The sequence below is a fragment of the Balearica regulorum genome, chromosome 1 (assembly GCF_011004875.1).
Source record: "Balearica regulorum gibbericeps isolate bBalReg1 chromosome 1, bBalReg1.pri, whole genome shotgun sequence".
Lineage (NCBI taxonomy): Eukaryota > Metazoa > Chordata > Aves > Gruiformes > Gruidae > Balearica > Balearica regulorum.
In genome coordinates this window covers 54,046,166-54,068,754 of record NC_046184.1, presented here as the reverse complement: position 1 = coordinate 54,068,754, position 22,589 = coordinate 54,046,166, and the positions used below count along the sequence as shown (strand labels likewise).

At 43.9% G+C, this 22,589-nt stretch overlaps 3 protein-coding genes across 6 annotated transcripts; all 3 read right to left on the bottom strand.

Annotated features, from left to right (window-relative positions):
• Window positions 1–91: 91 nt before the first annotated feature.
• Window positions 92–847, bottom strand: LOC142601335 (histone H1). Of its 2 annotated transcripts, XM_075750105.1 has the most exons (2): window positions 373–847; window positions 92–270 (listed from the first exon to the last, which is right to left on the bottom strand). In XM_075750105.1, exons 1-2 carry the CDS (start codon window positions 814–816, stop codon window positions 160–162), a joined length of 555 nt encoding a protein of 184 aa, XP_075606220.1. In that variant the 5' UTR covers window positions 817–847; the 3' UTR covers window positions 92–159. The 2 variants fall into 2 exon arrangements, with proteins under 2 accessions (XP_075606220.1, XP_075606219.1); XM_075750104.1 differs by having other exon boundaries at window positions 92–847.
• Window positions 848–2,785: 1,938 nt separating this feature from the next.
• Window positions 2,786–3,310, bottom strand: LOC142601353 (histone H2A). Its single transcript, XM_075750111.1, has one exon. It carries the CDS (start codon window positions 3,274–3,276, stop codon window positions 2,887–2,889), a length of 390 nt encoding a protein of 129 aa, XP_075606226.1. The 5' UTR covers window positions 3,277–3,310; the 3' UTR covers window positions 2,786–2,886.
• Window positions 3,311–8,190: 4,880 nt separating this feature from the next.
• WBP11 (WW domain binding protein 11) lies at window positions 8,191–20,596 on the bottom strand. Of its 3 annotated transcripts, XM_075750095.1 has the most exons (13): window positions 20,420–20,596; window positions 19,159–19,344; window positions 18,665–18,779; window positions 17,796–17,827; window positions 17,082–17,175; window positions 16,498–16,694; window positions 14,973–15,106; window positions 14,190–14,389; window positions 13,096–13,290; window positions 12,543–12,644; window positions 11,493–11,804; window positions 9,981–10,163; window positions 8,191–9,298 (listed from the first exon to the last, which is right to left on the bottom strand). In XM_075750095.1, exons 3-13 carry the CDS (start codon window positions 18,726–18,728, stop codon window positions 8,865–8,867), a joined length of 1,947 nt encoding a protein of 648 aa, XP_075606210.1. In that variant the 5' UTR covers window positions 18,729–18,779; window positions 19,159–19,344; window positions 20,420–20,596; the 3' UTR covers window positions 8,191–8,864. The 3 variants fall into 3 exon arrangements, with proteins under 3 accessions (XP_075606210.1, XP_075606208.1, XP_075606213.1); XM_075750093.1 differs by lacking the exon at window positions 19,159–19,344 and having other exon boundaries at window positions 20,420–20,595; XM_075750098.1 differs by lacking the exons at window positions 19,159–19,344; window positions 20,420–20,596 and adding an exon at window positions 18,991–19,009.
• Between the last annotated feature and the right edge of the window lie 1,993 nt (window positions 20,597–22,589).

The following is a 22,589-nucleotide window of genomic DNA, read 5'->3' as shown; positions in this document are numbered from 1 at the left end:
CAAATTCCTACCAAAAATTTAAAAAAAAAAAAAAAAGATTTGGTTTTGCTGCTGCGATTATCATAGTGTTCCAGCTCTTTCTGAGATTAAGTGGGTGGCTCTTAAAAGAGCCTTTGGGTTTATTTAAATGAGCAGACTCTATAATTTTTCTCAGACGTTTTACTTCTTTTTGGGCGCCGCCTTCTTCGCCTTCGCTGCTTTGGGCTTGGCCGCCTTGGGCTTGGCTGCTTTCGGCTTCACCGCCTTCGCCTTGGCCGGGCTCTTCGCTGCCTTTTTGGGGCGTCCTGCCTTGGCGGCTTTCTTGGGGCTCTTGGCCGCTTTCTTGGCCGCCGCCGCCGCCGGCTTCTTGGCTTTCTTGGGGCTCTTCTTCACCGCCGCCGCTTTCTTGGGCTTCTTGGCGGCGCTGGCAGGTTTCTTGGCCGCCGGCTTCTTGGGCTTGGCTGCCGGCTTCTTCTTGGTCGCTTTTTCCTTTGTCTCACCGGGTTTCTTGTTCAGTTTGAACGACCCGGAGGCGCCGGTGCCCTTGGTCTGCACCAGGGTGCCCTTGCTGACGAGGCTCTTGAGCCCCAGCTTGATACGGCTGTTGTTCTTCTCCACATCGTAGCCGCCGGCGGCCAGCGCCTTCTTGAGCGCGGCGAGGGAGAGCCCCTTGCGCTCCTTGGAGGCGGACACGGCCTTGGTGATCAGCTCGGTGACGCTGGGACCCGCGGGCTTGCGGGCTTTGGAGCCGCCCGCCGCTTTCTTCGGCTTTTTAGCGGCGGCTTTCGCGCCGGGAGCAGAGACAGCGGGAGCGGCAACAGGCGCGGTCTCCGACATAGTGGCAGCCGTCGTCCACGAATCAGGGGAAACCACTGGGCCTGGAGCAAGTCGGCGGCCTCGTATTTATAGAGAGGAGCCGCGCGGTGATTGGTGCGTTGCAGCGCCCGCCCCGCTGCACGGCAGAAAGGTCCCTTCTCCCCGCTCATTTTGTGTTTCTTAGGAGTCAAAAAAGCCTGTTTTTATCAGAATTTCTGCCACCGACCCACCCCGAGTTCGCAGCGGCGTGGAAAAGACAGACTGTTGTTCCCCTCGGCAAAGTTTCCCTTCGAAGAGGCGAAGGGTGAGTTAAAAAAGAGGCGATAAACCCCGAGTCCTGGACCTGGACAGACCTCGGGAGACAGAAACTTTTGTTTTTCCTTCTAAATAAAATCCGCGACGTGGACAACTAAATCTCCACAGTAACTAATTCTTAATCTTTAAAGGGTCTTCTCTTAATCTGAACTGAAAAACCGGGATTTGAATCGATATTTTCATCGCAAATTGATTTCAAAGAGGAGGAAGTAACACAGGCTCATCTTGAGCACTGAATATGGATTAGAAATTAGCTGCTTTGTCCAAAATCCTTTACCCCTTTGAAAATAATTAAAATAAATTAAATTAGCGCGTTATGCAACAAGGCGAGAAGCAGATTAAAGTCCCGTGAAGGGCTGTTTATGGCCCAGAAGGAGATGACTTTTTACAGCATAGCAGCTTGTACTGCGTTGCTCGGTGTGCACAATGCAGACATGGTTCCCTAGTGCTCTGCTGCACAAATATTTATTTTCTCAAGAAATTAGGTGACATGTGAACTTAACACAGCTAGTTTTTGTTAATAAATATAATCAGTGGCCTATGATTTTATAATTCAGCAGCGTTTTTATTTTGATACAGTTTGATTGGTGAAAATCTGAGTCATCATTATCTAAGGAGACACTGCTGCAGCTGATTGTCCATACTTCTACACAACAAAACTTGCTCAAGTTATCAATTAGGGCTCCCCTTTCACAGCAGATTACGAAATATTACACTTTTTGCTATCCAGTGACTGATTCCTGCATTGGAAGTCACATTAAATATAACATATCCAACTGATGTATCTGTTACCCTAAAATGACTGGCTGCTAGCAAGCGGGGGACTGTCTTCATCTGCACGTCAGTGAGACCGCACTTAAGCAAATTAAAAATAAATGTATTTCATTTTTCAGACTATAGACAATTAAAACAAGTATTTGCTGATAATTTTATTATTGCCTATAACCTTTTGTTTTGCCAAAGGCCTGTAAACTGCTCGTTACCTCTTGCTATTGTAACTGTCAGCAGTACTAAAATTTTGTACAAAGTTATGATTCAAGTAATTTGTTTTCAAACATATGATTATTAAAATGAGTTTATTGACCTATAACCACTGGTTTTTTTATTTCTATTTCAACATATTTGTGGTAATGTTCAGCACTATGTATGGTAGAATCACAAATGACAACAGTCTTTTTTACCTCATATTGCCTGCCCAGTGATTACCAATTATTCTCAAACCCATTCAGTTTTCAGGCAGAAAATGGGCACGGCAGCTCAGACAAAGCCATGAGAAAACTGTATTAAAAATTAATAATTCCGAATGCTTACTGTTATTAAAAAAAAAAAAAAAATCTGTAGGTCAAAAGGTTGTTTCGAGGGAAGCAGGGTTGTTTTTAAAGACATCACTGTTACCTCAGCTTCACATAGGGCTAAGCTGATGCAGGAGGCCTGCCGGGGCTCTGGGTGCCTTCTTGCAGTTACCTGCAACTTTGTGTCCTTCTCACCCCTACCAAAACGCAGCAATTCCTTTTAAACGGAATAAACCTTGTGATTTTTAGTATGTACTTACCAGCAATTAAGTTATTTTGCAAAGTTAAAGTTCAATTTTTTAGTTCAGTTTCAGAAAGATTTGTAATAAATATTTGTTTTCAACAGCAAAGACAATGGCAGTTTTTAGGTTTTGGGGTTTTTTTTGTTAGGATCTACAGCTCCTTTTATGAGAAAGTGGGTGGCTCTGAAAAGAGCCTTTGGGTTACTTTTGAGGTGGGAATGCTCCTGCTCCTCAGGTTTCTTTTACTTGCTTTTCGCCTTGTGGCTGTCGGTCTTCTTGGGCAGCAGCACGGCCTGGATGTTGGGCAGCACCCCGCCCTGCGCGATGGTCACCTTGCCCAGCAGCTTGTTGAGCTCCTCGTCGTTGCGGATGGCCAGCTGCAGGTGCCGGGGGATGATGCGCGTCTTCTTGTTGTCGCGGGCCGCGTTGCCCGCCAGCTCCAGGATCTCGGCCGTCAGGTACTCCAGCACGGCCGCCAGGTACACCGGGGCGCCGGCGCCCACCCGCTCCGCGTAGTTGCCCTTGCGCAGCAGGCGGTGCACGCGGCCCACCGGGAACTGCAGCCCGGCCCGCGACGAGCGCGACTTGGCCTTGGCGCGCGCCTTCCCGCCCTGCTTCCCGCGGCCGGACATCGCTCCCGACGCTCTTCCGCAGCCACCACCCAAACTGACGTAAAACACGCGTCGCTACGCCCCGCGCCCGGCCTCTTTTATAGCTTCCCGGCGCGCTCCGGCCTGCTTTCTGATTGGCTGTAGCACGCTCTCGCTCGCTCCCACCAATGGCGCTGCGGATCCAAATCCACCCAATAGGGGAGCAGGTGCCCGGCCCCACCCCGCCGCCCCCCGCCTGCCGGCAGCGCGTCCCCGGGAAGCGGCGGGGGGGGGGGGGGGGGGGGACGGACGGACAGGACGGGGCGGGACGGGCGCAGCGGCCACCCCTGGGCGGGCTCCATATCCCCTCCCCGGCTCCGCTCCTGGCTCGCTTCGGCCGAGCAACCCAGCCGCCCTTGTGTCCCGGGACGCGCTGCGGGAGGCCATCTTGTAGGGAAAGGTGTCCCCCACTGCCCGCGGGCAGCAGAGGCGCGCAGCTGCCTCCCAGGAACAGGGGGAATCTCTGCTACTGCCGTCGCTGTCGTTTTAGAAATCACTCTGTATTTAGAACCTCAGAAATGCTACAACAGAATTACATCATTATCATCATTATTATTATTTATTAATGATAAAGAGAAACGTTCCTTTCAGTAGGAACATTTGCAACCCAGCGCTACAGATACGTGTAGAAACTAGGCAGGAAGGTGTAACACAGGAAATTGATTCTGGAGACACATCAATCAAATATTACTGTAATCAAACTAATAGGGTATTATTCGCAAGGCTGTTCTGCAGAGCATCAGAATTGGGGCTGTCACGCTATTACTCAAACCGGAGAATATCTCACTGCCCCAATAAACTGGAGTGACTTCATCAAGATTCAGGATGGTTTTATGGTACGGTCTGGCCCTGTCTTATGGACAAAGAGAATCCTGTTCATTTTTTCCTCCTTTGCTCTAATTACCTGTGGTTTCTCTTTATTCCCTGGCATCTTTTTCTCTTTCTTCCATGCATTTCTAGCAAGGGCAGACACTATCCTTGCCTAAAGCAATGACAGAGCCTGGACCCTGGACCTGGCCACATCCTTCTGCTGCCCCAACGCTGCACAGCAGGCTCTTCCTCCGTTTGCCACACAGCATGGGATTCTGCTTTCGTCTTTACGTAAATTCCAGTTCTGTGTGACTTTTTGTTCCCATCCTCATTCCTTGACGCTTTTATACTCTAACATGTGTTTTTTCTTTATAATGCATCCCAGATCCTATGACATAGATATCATAAAATTACAGTGAAGTGAGTATTGTGGGTACCAGGACTATGCTTCTCTAGTCTATCACAAAATTACACTAACAGAAAAGAGAATATTTACATTAGCAATAGCAATCAAAACCAAAACCCAAACCAAAAAAAAACCCACAAACCCAACAAAAAATCCAACTTAAAACCCCAAAAGAAGACATTTAATCTAAGTTTTGCAAGTTAGAAAGCAAGGGAGAACCACATCCTTCTTTCCTGCAGGGTGCAATAGTAGGAATTCTGATCTGCACTGTTCAGCATATGCCAGTCATGGCAGGGGGATTACAAAACATGGCAAAATTAGAAGAACTTCATAGCACGTACAAAGTACTGTCACAACTTGTTTATATCTGGGCAACCAAGACAAGCTCCCTGTTCTGAAGGTTCAGTAACCTTTAGAAAGCTTCTTTCCTTAGGGGTGCAATTCAATGGATTACCCCAAATTAACTAATCTCAGGCTCTTTCTGTATTTCCATCTTTATGCTGTCACTAATCTTCACTGATCCCTTGGGCCAGTCACATCACTTCTCTGTGACTCAGTCACTTTCCAGCCCCTTTCCTCTCCGTGATCATTTCCTCTTCTGTGAACACTACTCAGAGCCACAGATTATAAATGTGACCACCAGATGGAGGTGGTATTATAGAGAAGAATCCCAAAGCTCTCTATGACCACAATACAAAGACAAATTGGCCTGGTTTTACGTTACCAGTTGTCCAGAGCTGAGAACATCTGTTCTGGAGTTGTAGTGAAGATGGCATTACAGAATTGTGTCCATTACTAGTGACATCATAAGATAAATACATAATCGTTTCCACAGGCTGTGTTGAAACACAGACTGCCTTGAATATGCCACAAGCTTTTTATCGTGTTCTTTTCTCCCCTCTAACAAAACAATTTCTGTTTAAATACTAAAATATTATTCAACTCTCCCTCAAGAAATAAATTAACAGTATGACATATAAACATGTATCTATTTCACACACTCTCTTATTCAATCCCTTTTTGACTAGTGTCAGGGTACAGAGATACACAGTCCAGATACTAGAGACTGTTTTCCTATTTTCTCTTTACAGAAGCATAAGCACAGAGCTTTATGTAATTCAATGGATGTTCAGCCCAAAAAAAAAAAAATTCATTGATCTGATCTTTTTTTTTTTTAAGGATTCTACTCACACAGAGTCATTACCAGAGACCAAAGATCACATGTGGATAAAGGAAAAAGATCATCTAGCTGATACAAGTATTGCCAGTTTAGCAATTAAATAGGTTATAATCGTTTCTGATACCGGGGCAGAAAAGATTGTCAGCAGTCCTCAAAGCTGGATTTGATATTTCTGCCATGGTCCATGATTTGTGTGGCTGATGAGGAACCAGATGTTTACCTGGGTGCATGGATTGAAGTCAGGGCAGCCACAGTTCTCATTGCTTTGATAAAAGCGACGGGAAGAGCTTACATCTCTGTGCTCTTTCCACTTAGAACTATGTTAAAGGCAAGGAAGGAAAAAAACAAACAAACAAACAAAAAACCCAACTCATATTAATTTAACTGAAGACAAAATATAATTCTGATCAATCAGCCCATATATCAGCCCCAAGCACAGCCAGTTTCTGTACACAGTCCCAGCCAGCCATACAGCTCCCAACCTCACATGTTTACCCAAAAACAGAATGCAAGAAGCCTCCTGTACAAGAGCCACACAAGCTAGCAGGCACTCTGGCTTTGGACTATTCCCAGAAAAGAAAAATTGCAGCTCCTGGATGATTTGCATTGTCAAATCCAGCTCTTCCGTGTGGCCTCAAAGCCCATTTCAGGAGCACTCTCTCCCACCCCTCTCTCCCTTTTTTTCCCCTCCCCTTCCCCAAGCCATCTTAGATGTCTACCAGTTGTAGGAAACCACCTACCTCCTTTACTGCCCCCTCCCCACCAGCTTTCACTCCAGGCAGGGTGAGGAAGTTACCTCTCTGATATTATCCGCATTCCTTGTGCACAAATTTTCCCCTTTTAGCCCATGTAAACATCTAGCACATTCAAATCCTTTTGCCTCAGCCTGCAAAGGATAGGTGCAGCAACAGGCAAGTACTCACTCTATCCCAACGGAAGAAAAAGTGGCTCACCTCCGTGAGAATATTGCAAATGCAACATTAAAAAAAAAATTTAAAAAAAATAACAAATGGGACTGAAGTAGAAGAGTAGAATGAAGCAAGCAACTCCTGCAGGTTAGTAATGTCATCACAGGGCTGCCAGGGAGATTTTCTTGACCTTGAATGTGATGGGGATGGAGGTCTTTATCCTGGAATACAGTTCCTCTCCTCAGGCTGTTTCCTGGGAGGGAGGGTCGATACTATTATTAAACCCAGGGTCAGAGGTACCACAGTGATGCCCCTTCCCCTAAAAAAATGCCTTTTTTTTTCTCAGAGCTAAAATATAAAGAAGATATCCCGTAAATATAACTAAAAAAACCCCCAAAATGTAAGATACTGACACAACTGCAGTTAGCTCCTGAAGAGGAAGAGAATGGTTGTACAAACCTATTTGTGCCCAGAATTCATGAAAACAGAATCAAAGTTTTCAAGTGTGTGTTTGGGTAGCTAATAATTTTGTCTCCTTAAAACAGATTTAACCTCAAAACATTGAACATTCGGCTAAGTCTGAGGCTTATAGCAAACTAAAGGTATTGTTTGAGGTATTTACTAGTGTAGCAGCTTAACATAAATTCTCTTTATCAAAAATCTAAAAACCCACCAGACTCTGGATATAATCACCTAGAAATTGATATATCGTTAGACCACTCTTAAAATCACTAAGACACTACAAGTCCTTCAAGAGGGAAAACAAATTTTTCTCAATTTCTTTTATGCTCTGTCATAACACTAACTCACTTTTCTAAACAGGATGAAGACTCCCACATAAATACCTAACTACTAGTATTAGTCTTGTGCTCCAATTCAGCATTCCTGACAAAAATTACTTCAAAAATGCAATTATCTCTCTGATGAAGCAGCTCACTGCCCACACAACTGATCTCACTGTTCTTAAAACTGATTCGTCTACAAGATACCAGATTTTGCAGTGTTTCAAATGAGAATAAAGATTTGTTTCTTGTTTCAATGTGGTAAGGGTTATTGGGTTGGAATATTTGGCTCTGTCAGCAAGTGAATGAAGCTACAGGAATACTTCCACCAAAAGAACGGTTTTTTTTAAGTTGGAAATGTGAAAGTCCTTTTTTTAAAAATATCTGCACCTTAAAAATCACTGACTTCATAAAATTTGAAATCAGAGATTTTCTACAAGTAAAGTTATCTGTCAAGCTCTTAGAATTAAACTTACTCACCAATTTTTAGTTAAGGTAGTCTGCCCAAGATGCATCCAGTGGCTATCTGAGACTTGATATGAAGCAAACCTTTCAATAAGAGTATATAGAAGAAATAGGTTTGTAATTCACGACTTAAGTTTCTACTAGCTACCAACAAAGGCCAAAAGAGATGTTTAGGATCTTAAACCCAAGAATATAGCAGAACTTTAGTAAAAAAAATAATATATATTATTTATAATATAGCTATTGCTTTTCTTTTCTGAGGTTCAGAATGTCCCAAGGCCAGCAAAGAATCTCCCCCCTTTCCATCTACATGCTAGTTTCAGACAAATCACAAGGAAACCAGTATTTTCATACACTGAATATTTATTGTCTTTCACAAGACAAAATGAAGTTTCCCCTGCTGACGAAAAGCCATCAAGCTGACCATAAAGGGGACAGGGTGCAAAATTCCAGTGTACAGTATACGCAACAAATTACCTCCCTGACTACCCTGGAAGAAAGATGATTGACCAATCTCACTGCAACTAAAAAATGGGATTATAAAATATTTACAGAAGAGAACAGTACAGAAAATAAAAACTGGACAACCATATGCGTATGAAATGCTGCTAACACTTTTCTGGCTCTTTAAAAATCCAATCCACTACCCTCACCAGAGCATTCAGGATGTGCAAGGATTCAGGCAGAGTATAGTCACCCCCCACTCCCACACCCTGCTCCCCAGAGTACCATTATTTCCCTCCAAGGAAGGGGAAGGACTCAAGGGAAGCAGCATCGCCTTCTTGACTGTAATTTCTTTCCACCAAGTGGACATGCTAGCTCTGAAAGGAGAAACCCAGCTGCACCTCATCTGCAGCAGTCTCTATTCAGAGCCTACTGGCAAGTTAACTTGTGGGTAGGCAACTATTCCCTGTTATGCGAGCCCTTTCATCACTTGCAGGAGGACCTTTCCTTTTCCTCCCTCCGCGGTGGTCTGATCTGTGCTCAGAGGGGCAGGAAAGCTGACTAGGACTGACAGGTCACAGAAGACCTTCCATTTCCTTCATGAAGGCTTCATACACATCATCCTTTGTCTGTACAGAGATAGGGGCAGATGATCCAGCCTTAGGGGCAGCTTTGGTTAATGGGAGAGCAGGCTCATCATCCTGTTTTCTCTGGGAGGCAGCAGAAGCCCCTTTATTCTCCCGGCGCACTCGCAAGGCAGTGGGCACAAAGCGAGTGATCTCTGCCTTGGGATTAGTGATCTGTGGCTTGGCACTGATAGTGGCTGTAGCTTTCTTCTCGATGGTGGCCGCACTGGTGTCATCCGCCTTGGGACGCTGAATCAAGCTCGGTGGGGCACTCAGTACCCCAGGATTTGGAATGGGAGCTGGTGGGAAGAGGCCAGGTGGGGCAGGTCCTAACGGAGGCACCAGAGGTGGCCGTAACATGCCTGGGCGAGGAGGAGGGATACCTGTAAGAAGAAAAGAAAACATGAGCTGACTCCACACCTTGGAGTCTTAAAAAAAAAAAAAAAAAACTTTGGTCAAAAACATGCACAGGCTCAGAAAGCCAAGAAGGAAAAACAAAACAAAAAATCCTAACAAGATTCAGAAGCACTGGCTTAAAAAAAACCACAAAAACCACCCAAACAGAAACCCCTCACACACAAAAAAATGTTTTCAACCCTGCACCAAATGCTGGGTTGAAAATGCTGCTAAACCCCAGACTTCGAAAGGGATAGGAGCCTGTGTATTGCTCCCTTTCAAATTTTACATTTATTATTTGAAAATAAAGTTTCTTGATGTTCCATCCCACTGGAATTTCAGAGTCATCAGAAATGTATAACCATACAGGAAAAAAAAAAATCCCTATCTCCAACTCATTAAGTGGAGCACCATTATAGAACGCTGGGGTTGTTCAGAAACAGTCCAGCAAAAGTTTATACTCTGAAGCTTCCTTTTTGCAGACAGGTTTCTTGCTACCAAACTACACACAGCAGTATGGAATTACTTGTTATTACATAGAAAAAGATACAGTACAATGCAGCCGCACAGGCAGGAACAAAGGCAAACTGGCAACCGCTTATACTTCCCGGCTTGGTCACCACAGCAAAAACTGGGAAAATAAAGCAGAGACTTGGTGCTTTACTTTACCTGGTGGGGCAGGAGGGGGCAGGCGAGGAGGTGGCCCACGTGGAGGAGGACCTGGGGGCAGACCTGGTGGGGGGCCTGGGGGAGGGCCTGGTGGTCGCCCAGGTGGAGGGCCCGGTGGTAGAAGTCGAGGTAAAGGCCCACGCAGTCCTGGTAAGCCAGGAGGTCTCAGGAACGGAGGAGCTCCTGAAAGCATGCATGAAAATGAAGAGAAACTTAGTTTTGGGATTTCTTAATCATAAACTATCCCATCAGCTAATACTAACGATCCTCAAGAGGAACTTGAAAGCTGTTCTAATGCTAGCCAGCTGCCAGATTAAACAGATCTTAAAAAAAAAAATCTCAAAAAGAGGCAGCAGTTTTTAGACTTAGAGGAAAGCATCTTCACAACAGTCACTTGTAAAAAGAGCTCTTCCCCATGTAGTGAAACCATAGCAGAGAACAGCTACTGAGCTGCTGAGGTTGTTAGAATTTAAACAGCTAAAAGTGAAAGAATTTTTCACTCTGGCATTTGATTGCCTTTTGGCCTGAGTAGTAGTAAACAGTTTTGCAATGGGATTTGAGGTTCCTCCTCTAGGGAATATCAGAAATAAAAATGTGGGGAAGACATCAGAAAGAACTTTGCTCTCCCCCCCTCCCCTTGGAAAAAAATAAATCCCATTGTTGATGTACCCATACAGAATAAAATACATCATAGTATATATTGCTCCTTGCTATAGTCCAACTACTGATCTTTGCAGTGTAAGTACAAGAACTCAAGAGACAGACTTACACACTTTTAAAATTACGAAACAACTTCTTATTGTTATCCAGTTCAGCTGTACGGTAACCCCATCAGCTTACAGAAAATAAACCATTGTCTTCCTCTAAATAAAAAAACCCCCTCAAGTTTGCCCTCAAAAAAACCCATACGCTATAAAAAAAAGTATTATTGATTTGCTGTCATTGCTAATAGTCTCCAGGCAGTCTAATGTTGACATAAATTCAAATTCAGTACTTATTTCATCTGAAGATAGTTCTCTTCCCTAACAAGACTGAAATACATTCAGGTGGTTGAACAGCAGAAGCCTTTGCACTGCAGCTCGTTAAAAAAAAAAAACCCACAAAAAAACCTCATTGAGGCCTATAACTAGGTAGTGGCTCCCAAACCTCTTTAGCACATCTTGTTCAGGGTAGGGTGAGAGGGGGACACCACAAGAAGAAAAAACAAACGCTGGAAAGGCACATGGCGCAAGGCTTTGTTCTTCATACTCCAACACTGGCTCCACCCCGCCCATCAGTGTTAGTGCTAACGAACAAGCCCACGCCCATTAGGCCAACCACAGCTACAGGAGCCCGATGCCTCAAAAGCACAGTACAGCAACAGCAGAGATCACACAGGTCTCAGCAATTACCACACTGGGCTCCCAGACCTCATCCGCAACACGTTCTGCAGCTTCAACACTCCCAAACAGATATGCTGTTTGCAGTACCGAGAGCCTGCATCCTTCAAACCAGAGTAAATCAAGTATTCACCTGGTGGAGGGCCAGGAGGAAGGCCAGTGGGTGGGCCTGGGGGCCTCAGTGGAGGGGCTGGAGGTGGTCCAAGCGGAGGTGGCCCAGGCATAGGAGGTGCCTGTATCTGAGTTGGAGGAACAGGCTGCGAAGGTGGCTGCTGCTGTTGTGTCTGGGAAGTTGCAGTAGATGACCTAGTTTCTGCAAGAGCTTCCTCACTGAGTTGTTGTTGCTGTTGTTGTGATGTCTCTTCGGACTCCGAGTCCTCCTCTTCCTCCTCCTCTTCTTCTGAATATTCCTCCACTTCTCTCCCTTCTTCTGGAATTTCCTGACCTGGAAATGGAGACATACTTATAAAAATCAGTCCACAGGCAGTATCTTTGTAAACATCAGAAACTTGAGCACACAAAATAAACTGTACTTCAAAGGAAAAAAACCTGACATTTTATTGTTAAACAGAAAATAATTAAAAAAAAATTAAAAAAAAATCACGGTTCTCGACAGAGCTCTATCACCAAGAGCTATATGCTCCTGTGGGAGCTGAAACTTCTACCACCAACCTGAACTGCAGCTATTTGATCCATGGTTTGTGGGAGTTTGCAGGAGGAACAGGGACATGACCTCAAAACAAACATAATCCCCATGTCCAAGAAATTCGAGCACCTTTGAAAGATACTGGGGTGCCTTTCTAAAACTAAAACAAGTAAACAAAGTCTTCACTCTATTGGTTAGCTTATTTCTGCAAAAAGATATTTTTGGGGACCTTAATCCTTATAGGTTACAGGCTGACCCCATAGACAATCTCATCCTTTCCTTTTCACCAAGAAGTTCATATTTCATTTGAGCAATTGTTTATAAATTAAGCACAATAAAATTTAGAAGAAAAAATCCCTATATATAAAAAAAAAATCCACCAAACCTTAGGCTGCTACTTTAACTTCAACTCTGCTATGCAAAACACACACACTACTAGACTAAAAATAATTTTAAAAATCCCAACAAATACCTAACCACAGCTTATACTCTTAGTGGATCTGGCATATCTCCACTTAATACAACCATCTCACTCACCTGCCATTCGTAACATCATGGCCTGGAGTGGAGTCAGTTCTTTCATGTTCTTTTTCTTTTTTCGTGACTTCCCAGGCATGTCTGCAAACCGTACACTATGACCTGGGGGAAGGAAAGCATGGACAAGGGTGGCAGGAGGTGGGAAGGAAATAATAAAAGTCAGATAGAAGACTTAAAGCTATCTGGTATGGATAACACATCATTCTAACCTAATGATGCTCCTTACATGAGAGTTAACATGGGGGTCACTGATTATTTGAAGTTTTGCTAACCTAGTATTCTTTGTCGATTGGTCTCCCCCAAGCAATGAAGAAAAAAAAAATAGCCAAAAGTATTAGTAGTATGAAATTTAGTCATCTTAGTTGTTCAAGACACCAAGGAGTGACTGTATTTTACACCAAGGCTTAGTTTTTGTAGGGACCCTGCCAATTCAACGCTTCAAGTGAAAAATGGCTTGCAACCTTAGTAAGCTAACTCAACAGTTAAGAAAACAGGTCCATCTGAAAAGATGCTTCACTTCCAGATAGTTTCAGTCTGTAACTTCCCATCATACCTGATTTCTTTTCTTCACCACCTTCCCTCTCCTTGTCATTATCACGATGCAGGAAGTCCTCGCCTTCACTGTCTGCATCTGACCTGTCGCTGTCACTATCATCACTACTCTCATCATGCTTGTCTTGATCCATATCCTCAGGATAACCTTCATCTTCACTGGTACTGGACATATCGTCATCATGCCCTCGCTGTCCTGCAGGAAGCAAAGTATTAGGAAATGCATAAACTCCAAATACAAAATATTCTATCTTTCACACCAGCATACGTCTACAGTTAGAAAAATCCCCCTAGCAATAGCCTGGACATATTTTCAGCCTTTTTATTGTTTAACACATATTCTTAAAGAATATTTTGGAGAGTCTACTTGTAAGATTTCCTATTAACCAGCTGGTTAACTCACACAGCAAACAAGTGAAGGCAACTTCTACCTGCAACTCATTAGCTCATTTCTATTCAGCAATCATCCACTACTGAAATACTTTGATCCTTGCTGGTATGCAATAAGCTGATCTCCCCATTCACAAAAGTTTCTGTGGAAGATACAGTAACTGTATTAAAAAGAAGCACCTAGGTTCTCCTACCAAATCCATACTCAGGCTTGGTTTGGAATTTGGCATTTGTTTTGTTTGTTTGGGTTTTTTTGTTGGGTTAGTTTGGTTTGTTGTTGGGGTGGTTTTGTTGGTGGTGGTTTTTTTAAAGGAAGACTTCTCAGAGAAAGTTGGCGGGGTTTTTGTGGGTTTTCTTCTTTTCTTTTTAAGGGCTAATACATACAATGTTTCAGCCTTGTTAAGACTACATGGGAAAATATCCAATCTGTGCAACATAATGAAAAAACAAGTATCTGAAAGCTGTAACTAGAAGTTTCAGCATTTAAAAATATAGCTGATAACAAAATTGCAGGTGTTATGAAATATTCTAGAATCACCTCAGCAGAGTCCTAAGCAATCACCTAAGAAGAGTCCTTCAAGTAGTATTAACACCCATACTGCCAGAGAACACCTTGTCTAGGGCACACTATGTTCACAACAGTACTATCCATAGCAAAACAGAGAGGTCAGGGAAAACCCCAGACAGTAACGGGCAAGTCTTTACCTCCTTCAGAACTGTAAGAAATCTCCTCTTCTCGCCTTCGAGGACCTATCTCCAAGGTGAAACCCACTTTACGACCATACATCTGTAAGACCTGAGGTGGAGGTGGCCCTGGAGGAGGTCCAGGGGGCTTCCTGCCTGGAGGTAAACGTGGAACACCAAGCCCAGGAGGAGGAAGTACAGAAATGGACCGAACTGGTGGTCTGGAATTAAGAGAGGAAATGAGAAACGCAGGAATACAAACAAATGAAAGCAAATATGCACTTAAGGGAATTCTTTAGCCTTCACCCATCATCGCTTACACAGCAACATTCTAAAAAGAAAGATCAACATTTATAAAGTATGTATTTGTCCCAAGGAGTTTGCAACCTCATACAAAGACATGAAACAGAAGGCTATTCAGAAAGAAATAGAAAGAACTAGTACTAGAATGAGAAACCTGATAAATGAGTAAACTAGCTTAAAATGAGTACACTAGCAAGACAAAAGAACACATGTATGGTAATTTAAGGGACCTTTACGTTCAAAGTGGCAGGGCTTTAAGTTTTACTGATGTGCAAAAAGACAAATACTAGAAGACATACTGTATTACTCAAAGCAATTTAAACAAAATCCTGTAATAGTACGCAAGCATTAAAAAGGGCTTTGGTTAAAAGAAAGTACAATTCACTTATACAGAATTCCTGATTTCTGCCAGTCAGTATTACCTCTGTTTCTACCCCTAGCTCCTCTCCAGTAATGAGTGCTCCTTTTTTACTTCTCCTCCAACTTTCTTTTTCTGCTTACCCATAGGCTGATGTCTTCTTGAGGATAGAAGGTGGTTGGGCCCCTGGAAGGGGAATGTCCTGTATGAGGATATTGGAGGGAGCATGCGGCATATCTGGTAAGGGGATACTTTCCACTTCAACATGCTGAGCGTTCTGTGGGGAAGCGGGGCGGGGAGGGGAAAAAAAGAGGACAGGTTACTCCCACAGAAGCTACTGCACAACCTCACTACCTTTCAGAGTACAGAACATATGGGACCTGCCGTCACTTGCCAAAGGTGCCTATTCTGAGGGCACGTTATCTTGCAGCAGTCCATGAAAGACATTTGGGAAAAAGTCAACAGTAAAAGCTTTCAACATAAAACAAAGCATATGCAGTGCGTTCATGAAAGGCTTTAGTATTTCAGTCAAGAGTCAGGTTTCCATCTCGTTTTAGACCTTCAGTCCCCAAAGTGAAGAGGCTGCAGACAAGTATGCCTGTATTTTTTAAGTATCCAGGAGGCACAAATCGCAGTCTGCTGCATATTCAAAAAAAAGGAGAAAATCTTACAGATACTTGCACTTGGGCAACATTATGTGCTCCGATATGGTAGGAAAGAATGTCAAATAAAGCTCTTTAAAGGAATGCCAAAGGTTTCTCACTGTTTCCAGCAACAGATTTAGCAGAAATTCACAGAAATATCAACTGCACACTCACAGGCTCGCTCTCTCTTTAATACAGAAAACAAATTCTGATATTTGTTGATTTGCAACAAATTTCCCTTTGCCCTGTGTCGTGGTTTAACCCAGCAGGCAGCTAAAACAACCACACAGCCAGTCACTTGCTCTCCCCCACCACCACCGCTGGTGGTGGGGGGGGGAGAGAATCAAAAAAGAAAAAGGTAAAACTCATGGGTTGAGATAAAGACAGTTTAATAGGACAGAAAAGGATAATAATAGTAATAAATAAAACAAGTGATGCACAGGACAATTTTTCACCACCTGGAGCCTATGCTCAGCTAGTCTCTGAGCCGCAGCCCTCCCCGGCCAACTCCCTTAGTCATATACTGAGCATGATGTCATATGGTATGGAATATCCCTTTGGCCAGTCTGGGTCAGCTATCCTGGCTGTGTCTCCTCCCAGCTTCTTGGGCAACCCCCACCTTCTCACTGGCAGGCCAGTATGAGAAGCTGAAAAGTCCTTGACTGCTTGGCAACAACTAAAATATCAGCGTGTTATCAGCATTCTTCTCATCCTAAATCCAAAACACAGCACTAACCAGCTGCTAGGAAGAAAGTTAACTCTATCCCTGCCGAAACTAGGACACCCTGTAATTTCATGTTGAATTAAAACAATGTATCAGAGACAAATAGACTTGACAAATGCTGTCCTCAATGAAATGCTGTAACTGGAGATACTATGCAGATTAACACAAGTACTTAGTATGGGCCACATAACACATACACTGGTCTCTCATAAAATTCCCTTCCTTTAACTGTCACACCTAATGAGCAGACAAATAATATACACTACCACAGTTACAAGCCTGAAATACAATAAGCATTACCTTGACAGCATCAAAATACTGGCTGAGTTGTGATCTCTTCTGCTCATACTCCACTTCCAACTTGCGCAGTTCTTTATAGATATCAGGATTCTCCTTCTCGTAGAGCCGCAAGATGCGCTCAAAAGTCTCACGGAGTTTTTTGCGTTTATCCTTTAGCACTTTTTCATTAAGTTGTGGCTGCTGTACTGGGTTAAATTCTAATCCAAGATAGCAAAAAACAACCAAAAAATTCATAAGTTACTCTACTGCACAACTGTGATGAATGAACCAACTTCAAAGCAAACAAATCCCAATCCCTATTTTCAAGAAGTCTTCAGCCTTATGACAATCCCCTGCTTCAACTTTAAGTTACTATCACGCATGCTATTAATTCTTTTTATCAGCCATCTTCTTGGAAAAAAGTCATCTTTGAAGGCATCACATCACCTAAAATCATAACCAATCTCCAATTATTCAAGAATCTCCCCTTCTAACAGGAAAGGAAAAAGGTTACTGTATTTTAGTCTCCCAGTCATCTCTTAAAACTCTGTTACGCATCTACATAAACCACTGCCTAAGTACAACACCTGGTACCTCTCACTCACCCATCTCATCCAATTTCTCCATGTCACGGATAATCTGCTTTGGATCTTTCATCTTCAGTACAGCTGCTCGTACCATCATTCGCTGCTTTTTGTTCTAAGATGATCAGAGATCAAGCAGATCAGAAAAGTGTCACAGGAGAAAGAGATAAAACATTTGTACCAAATACTGTCCTCTCAGTATTTCCAGTCTGCAGAAAAAAAACTTGCCTCAAAATGCCCTGCAAATATTAACCATGGCACAAATCAGCAGCAAAGGCAACTAAAACTTCTGGAAATTTTAATTTCACTATCTTGCTATTTACAAATGCTTCTATAAATCATTCATTCCAATTAAGACACATACAATCAACAAGATAACCAACTGACAAAAGGTATAGAGTAAAACATGCTAAAAAGTATGTAAGTCTTGGACGGTTTATTTGTTGTTTGTTTGTTGTTTTTTCTTTTTTTAATTTCCAAGTACTTACAATAATGTTTTGAAAAGCTGTAATCACAAATTAAAAAATAGGAGATGATGAGACATGGCTACTCAAAACAAGATTTCTGTCTATGTTTTCTTAAACTACTTGTTTGGACAGTATTTTCCAAAGTCAGTCTTAGCTTATCAACCAAAACATCTGTAGTCTATTCATTGGCTACAGTCCATTACAATCCCAAACATGATACATAATACAGAGAATGCTGTATGTAAACATTCCTCATCTCTTTATTTACCTTCTTTAGCTCCCTTTTCCGAGCTTCCTTCCCTAGAGAGGAGAGGGAAAGAGAAAATAACAACTTGAAAGAGACAATCAAATCCCTGAAGAACCTTTCCTTCATCGAGATTAGTGCTGTTTAACAGTTCACTCATTTTACAAATACTGTAATTTTTAAACTCATCTTCTCAGTGAGTGAGAAATATAGTATGAAACAGATTTCTATTTCATGTGTGTTATATTGAAAGAAAAGGAGATATAGCAGTCTGTGTCTCCAGCAGCAGAGGTGTTTCTATACAGAAAAGAACAACAGGCAGCAGAAGTCAGTGATGTGTGCAGTCATGAAATGATTGCTGCCCAGAAGCTAAAATAGAGCCAACAACAGACAATGCACTTTAAAAATACACAGGCTTTGAATACACATCTGAAATAAAGCATATTCACCAAGGAAGTCTGGATTTTCTGTATCTGCTTAGCATTGACAACACCAGGCATGTTACCAAAAGGAAAAACACAGTTAGACGACTTCCTCATCTAACCAGACCACTTGCAAAATTTGATGTGTGCCTCAAATTCTAGCCTCAAACAGATTAATTACGTCCCAAGAAGTCGCTTGCAGTTTAGCCTAAGCTAAGTACAAATACCTTTGAACATTGATAACTACAGTAAAAACTAAGAGGTAAATACTGCAGAGAAGCAGCTGCATGCAAGCAAGCAGCCTTCTCAGGAAGTTTTTCCACCAGCCAAAACTGAGATAATATTTTTCAAGGTACGGAAACTCAGTTCTGATTCACAAACGAGGATCTTATTGTCAGAGAAAGCTTTATATCGGCTTTCCTAGGACCCCAACCACTCATTCCCATCTGCTTATCTTTTATAGATACTTACGGGCCTGATCCGTGGGATTCATAAACTTCCCACTCTTGGTGGATGATGTAGATCTCCGCCCCATTTTGACTTTTCCTTCTGCCTCAAAATCAAAATTTTAAAATGAGGGAGAGACCTGGAAAAGATGACATGGTTTCAGGTCCTATGCACCAGCAGCTTGAGTATGCTTATTTCTCCTCTTCATATCAGCAGGTTGCTCACTCAAAAACCTCAATACATGCAAGGTCCTCAAACACTAGCTCATATGTTCACATCAAAAATCACCCTACTTTAAGTACTACTATTTAATTAAGTACCTACTTACTACAACTTTACTAAGTACCTACTTTAACTAATCAACCAGATTGTTATTCATTCCAAGACTCAAACCAAGAAGCTTCTTGCTTACACTTTGGAGGGGCACAGCAGAGGGAGAAACATACCTTTTAGAAAAACAGAATGTATCAGTCATTCTAGCTTTTCATTTACTCTCATAAGAGCTCTTAAATTTTTACCTTTTCATTCCTATTTCAAATGTTTCCCACAAATTTCCTCAGACTTTTAAGCTGTCCTTGATTTCTCTCCCCAGCATCCAGTATTCATCAGCAAGTGTTCTACACACACATCCATGTCTTCTCCTCCTCCTCCTCCCCATAGACCACTGCTCTTATGCTCTCTACCTCCCTCAGTATTATTTCAAGCTCTGTTATAATGATCAGAAAATAAAAGATTATTCTGTAAAGAATTATTCCATATCTTTAGACATTTCTTCAACTTACAGACAACTACATAAGTGTCAAAACTACAGCTAAGGATGTTGCCTCTCTCACAGTTCTAATCTCCCCCCAGCTTCACCTCTACACCACTGGAGGAAGGAAAAAAAAAACACCAAACCACAAACCACCAAAAAACCCCTACAAAACACACAACAGATTCCACCCCAAAAATCTAACACACCCTCTGAAATTTGGAAATCAATGGGATGCAGCTTTCTAATCACCATACTACATTCAAATAGATTGTGACCAAAGTGAAAGTATTCACAAGCTCAGTCCAAAGTTCTCTGCACAGTCACCATGTACATCCTTCTTCCCTAATCACTGAAGATGCCACTTTCAAACCACAAATGATGGGCCTCCCCTTACACCCTAAAAAGAAATTTGAGCACAATACCTCATTTAGTGCTTCACAGCCTCACAAAAGGGGCTCTTCGCAAGCTCCAAGAACCGACCACATTCAATGTGCTGACTAGTAAAAGCCTACAGAGCTCCGCTCATGGCCCATATTACCAGTTTACGCTCACAGCTGGCCTGCTGTTTGCAAGAGCACCCTATGATTTGTGATCATCAATAACATACCTCCTACTTATAAGATTACACTGATTTATTTTTTTTTCCCGCAAGATAGTATTATTTCTTTAGGTGGGAACCTCACCGAACAGAAGTAGGAGTTACATTTGCAGCCTGCATTTCCCAGATTTCTAACGCTTAAAGCGGAAAGAGAAATAAACAGCTGAAACATCGATCCCAAATCCTTTTAGGACACAAAGCAAGGAGCTTCAATGCAAGAAGTTAACAACCGATGGGGAGAGGAAACCCACGAAATTTATTATTTTTTTGGGCCACTAGGGAAGGAGGCAGAAAGTCTCCCATGAGGCACACGAAAGCCTCCCCTCCTCCCTCGACGGAGGGAGGAAGAGAAGGCGGTAGCTCAAACCGCCTTCTTCTCGCTTCCCTTCTCCTCCCAACCCAGACCCGTCCCATCCCGCTCTCTCACCCCTCCGCCCGGCCGGGGCGGCCCGGCTCCCTCCCGCTGCAGCGGCCTCTATAACCCCCGCGCTCCTCGCCGCCGCGGTCCCACCGCCATCTTGAACAGGACCGAATGGAGCGCCGCCGTAAAGCGCGACTGCCGCCGGAAGTGAGCGCTTTAGCGCGCCATCTCCAACTCTATGATTCCGCTGCTCTTCTCTCCCCGCCGCGGAGGTTTCTCTGTGGTTGAGGGCGGTGGGGGAGTCGGGGGTGGGAGCGGGAGGGGGGGAGGGGGCGTGGCTCGATGCGCCGCGCGCCCGTCGAGGATCACGTGAGCGGCGTGGGCCGTTGGGCGCGGCCGTTGGATCCGGCCCCTCAGGCGGCGGAGCGGTCGCGAGGGCGGGCGGCTCCCGGCCGGCACCACCGGCCTCTGGGGCGGGGGGAAGACGCGGTGAGGGAGGGCTATGGGGAGAGGGCGCCTGTGGGGTGGAGGAGTGCTACGCCGGTATGGCCGGTGGTGGAAATACGCTGGGACGGAAGAGATAGGCCTGTGGACCTGGTCACTGCGGCCCCTGTGCTCTCTTGAGGAGATCGTACAAACTGCCTCCCTGTCGTGGGACAACGTAGAGCTGAGAGGCATGCGAGAAGCCTCTGTGTGTGAGGAATAAAGGCAAAGCGCTGGGGAAGAAGTTCCTGGTAGTTACGTATGTTTCTTGTTGGGTTGGGCCTGAAGTCAGCGCTGCGCCCTCTGTTAGGCTCGTGTGCTGGCTGGTGTTTCAGGGGACTGCTGAAGAGAAGTGACTGGATGACATTCATCGAACAGCTCAGGCCATGCAAAGAGAACAGGAGAGCTAGTTTGGTCCCAGCAGGGACCACAGGATCTACTCTTACTTGTCTTTTTCCTGCAGCCCACCTACCATGGAAGCCCCGGCAGCAAACCAGTGACCAGCTTTACAGAGTTTGGTGGACACTTGGTGGGAACTATTCTGCCTCATTGCCCAAAGTTCCTCTCCCAGCAAAAGTCCCCAGACACGTGAAGAACTAGGATAAAGATACATGGGACATCTCCTTGGATACCAGTTGTGTCACTGTGAATAAGGAGACGGCAAGCAATAAAGTGTGGGTTCAGGCTTAAAGAATTAACATGCTGGAGGGAGGTGTAGGAAGGATGTTTTTGCTATGCACAGATGTATCCTGATCTCTGAGCAGGATTTGTAGATGACTTGTTCTGAGTGGAGGTGCCATGCAACACAGTGTTACAGATTTTCAAATAATGGGAACTTAGTTGGCAAACTTGGAATTTATAAAGGTCATTGCAGGATGGGTAAAAGCAAGACTACAAGCATTAGCACCAACATTAGTTGCAAACTGCACAAAATCCAAGTTAGCAGATGGCCAGCCCAGGAGCACCCTTAGAGCCAGGACTTTGGGAGCTCTCAGTGTCCAGGGAGTCTTGCTCACCGTGTACACAGCAGAGCCACCCCCACCTTGTACCCCTTCGGCCTGTTCCTTTATATTGTTCTTGTTACCAGAAAAAAATTGCTGCAGGGCAGATTTTGGTTGCAAACATTCAGTCTTTCTACACAGGTTTGAAAGCAGCTTTGGTTTTGACTGGTTTACAGTTTCTTTTTCTTCTTTGGGGCTGTTCTTATTTGGAACAGGCATATACAGTTTTAATTCTTAATCCTTGGTCTATAACAACAGACTGAGCAGAGGGAGAATGTTTGAATGGGTGTGATGGGAACGCTATGGCCACACACATCCCTGTCATGTACCATGTCACTGGAGAGTGGGATAGCTGAGGCTTTGAAGACTGGCCGCTCCTCACAGGGCTTGGGGTCTTCTGTCATGACAATACTGGGCTCAGTGGGGACACCAGTACTCCCTCAGCCCTAACTGCTTTCTCCCAGCAGTGTCTGTTGACTTGGTGGACAATAGTCCTCTCACATTTTTCACTTCGTACGTCTGTCATGCCAAGAGGCAGCTCAAGGGAGTCTAGAGGAGAAGCGTCAGCAGACTGATTAGCACAGACTGGTTACAACGTCTTTGGCGGACCAAGTGTATGACTAGTCAAAGGGTTAGAACGGGCAGGAATTGTTTTTTATTTTGTGGGACACAGTTTCAGTTACCAAGCAGAAACAGAGCTAAGCTGTTTCTGCTCCACTGGGTGCTCTCCCTTGCATCTAAGCAGTTGAATG

Excerpts from the sequence above, each read along its gene's own strand:
- LOC142601335 (XM_075750104.1), bottom strand. The coding sequence starts at position 816 with ATGTCGGAGACCGCGCCTGTTGCCGCTCCCGCTGTCTCTGCTCCCGGC.
- LOC142601353 (XM_075750111.1), bottom strand. The coding sequence starts at position 3,276 with ATGTCCGGCCGCGGGAAGCAGGGCGGGAAGGCGCGCGCCAAGGCCAAG.
- WBP11 (XM_075750095.1), bottom strand. The coding sequence starts at position 18,728 with ATGGGGCGGAGATCTACATCATCCACCAAGAGTGGGAAGTTTATGAAT. Across the intron at positions 17,828-18,664 it reads GAATCCCACGGATCAGGCCC|GGAAGGAAGCTCGGAAAAGG; the intron begins GTAAGTATCTAT and ends TCTCCTCTCTAG. Across the intron at positions 17,176-17,795 it reads GGAAAAGGGAGCTAAAGAAG|AACAAAAAGCAGCGAATGAT; the intron begins GTAAATAAAGAG and ends TGATCATCTTAG.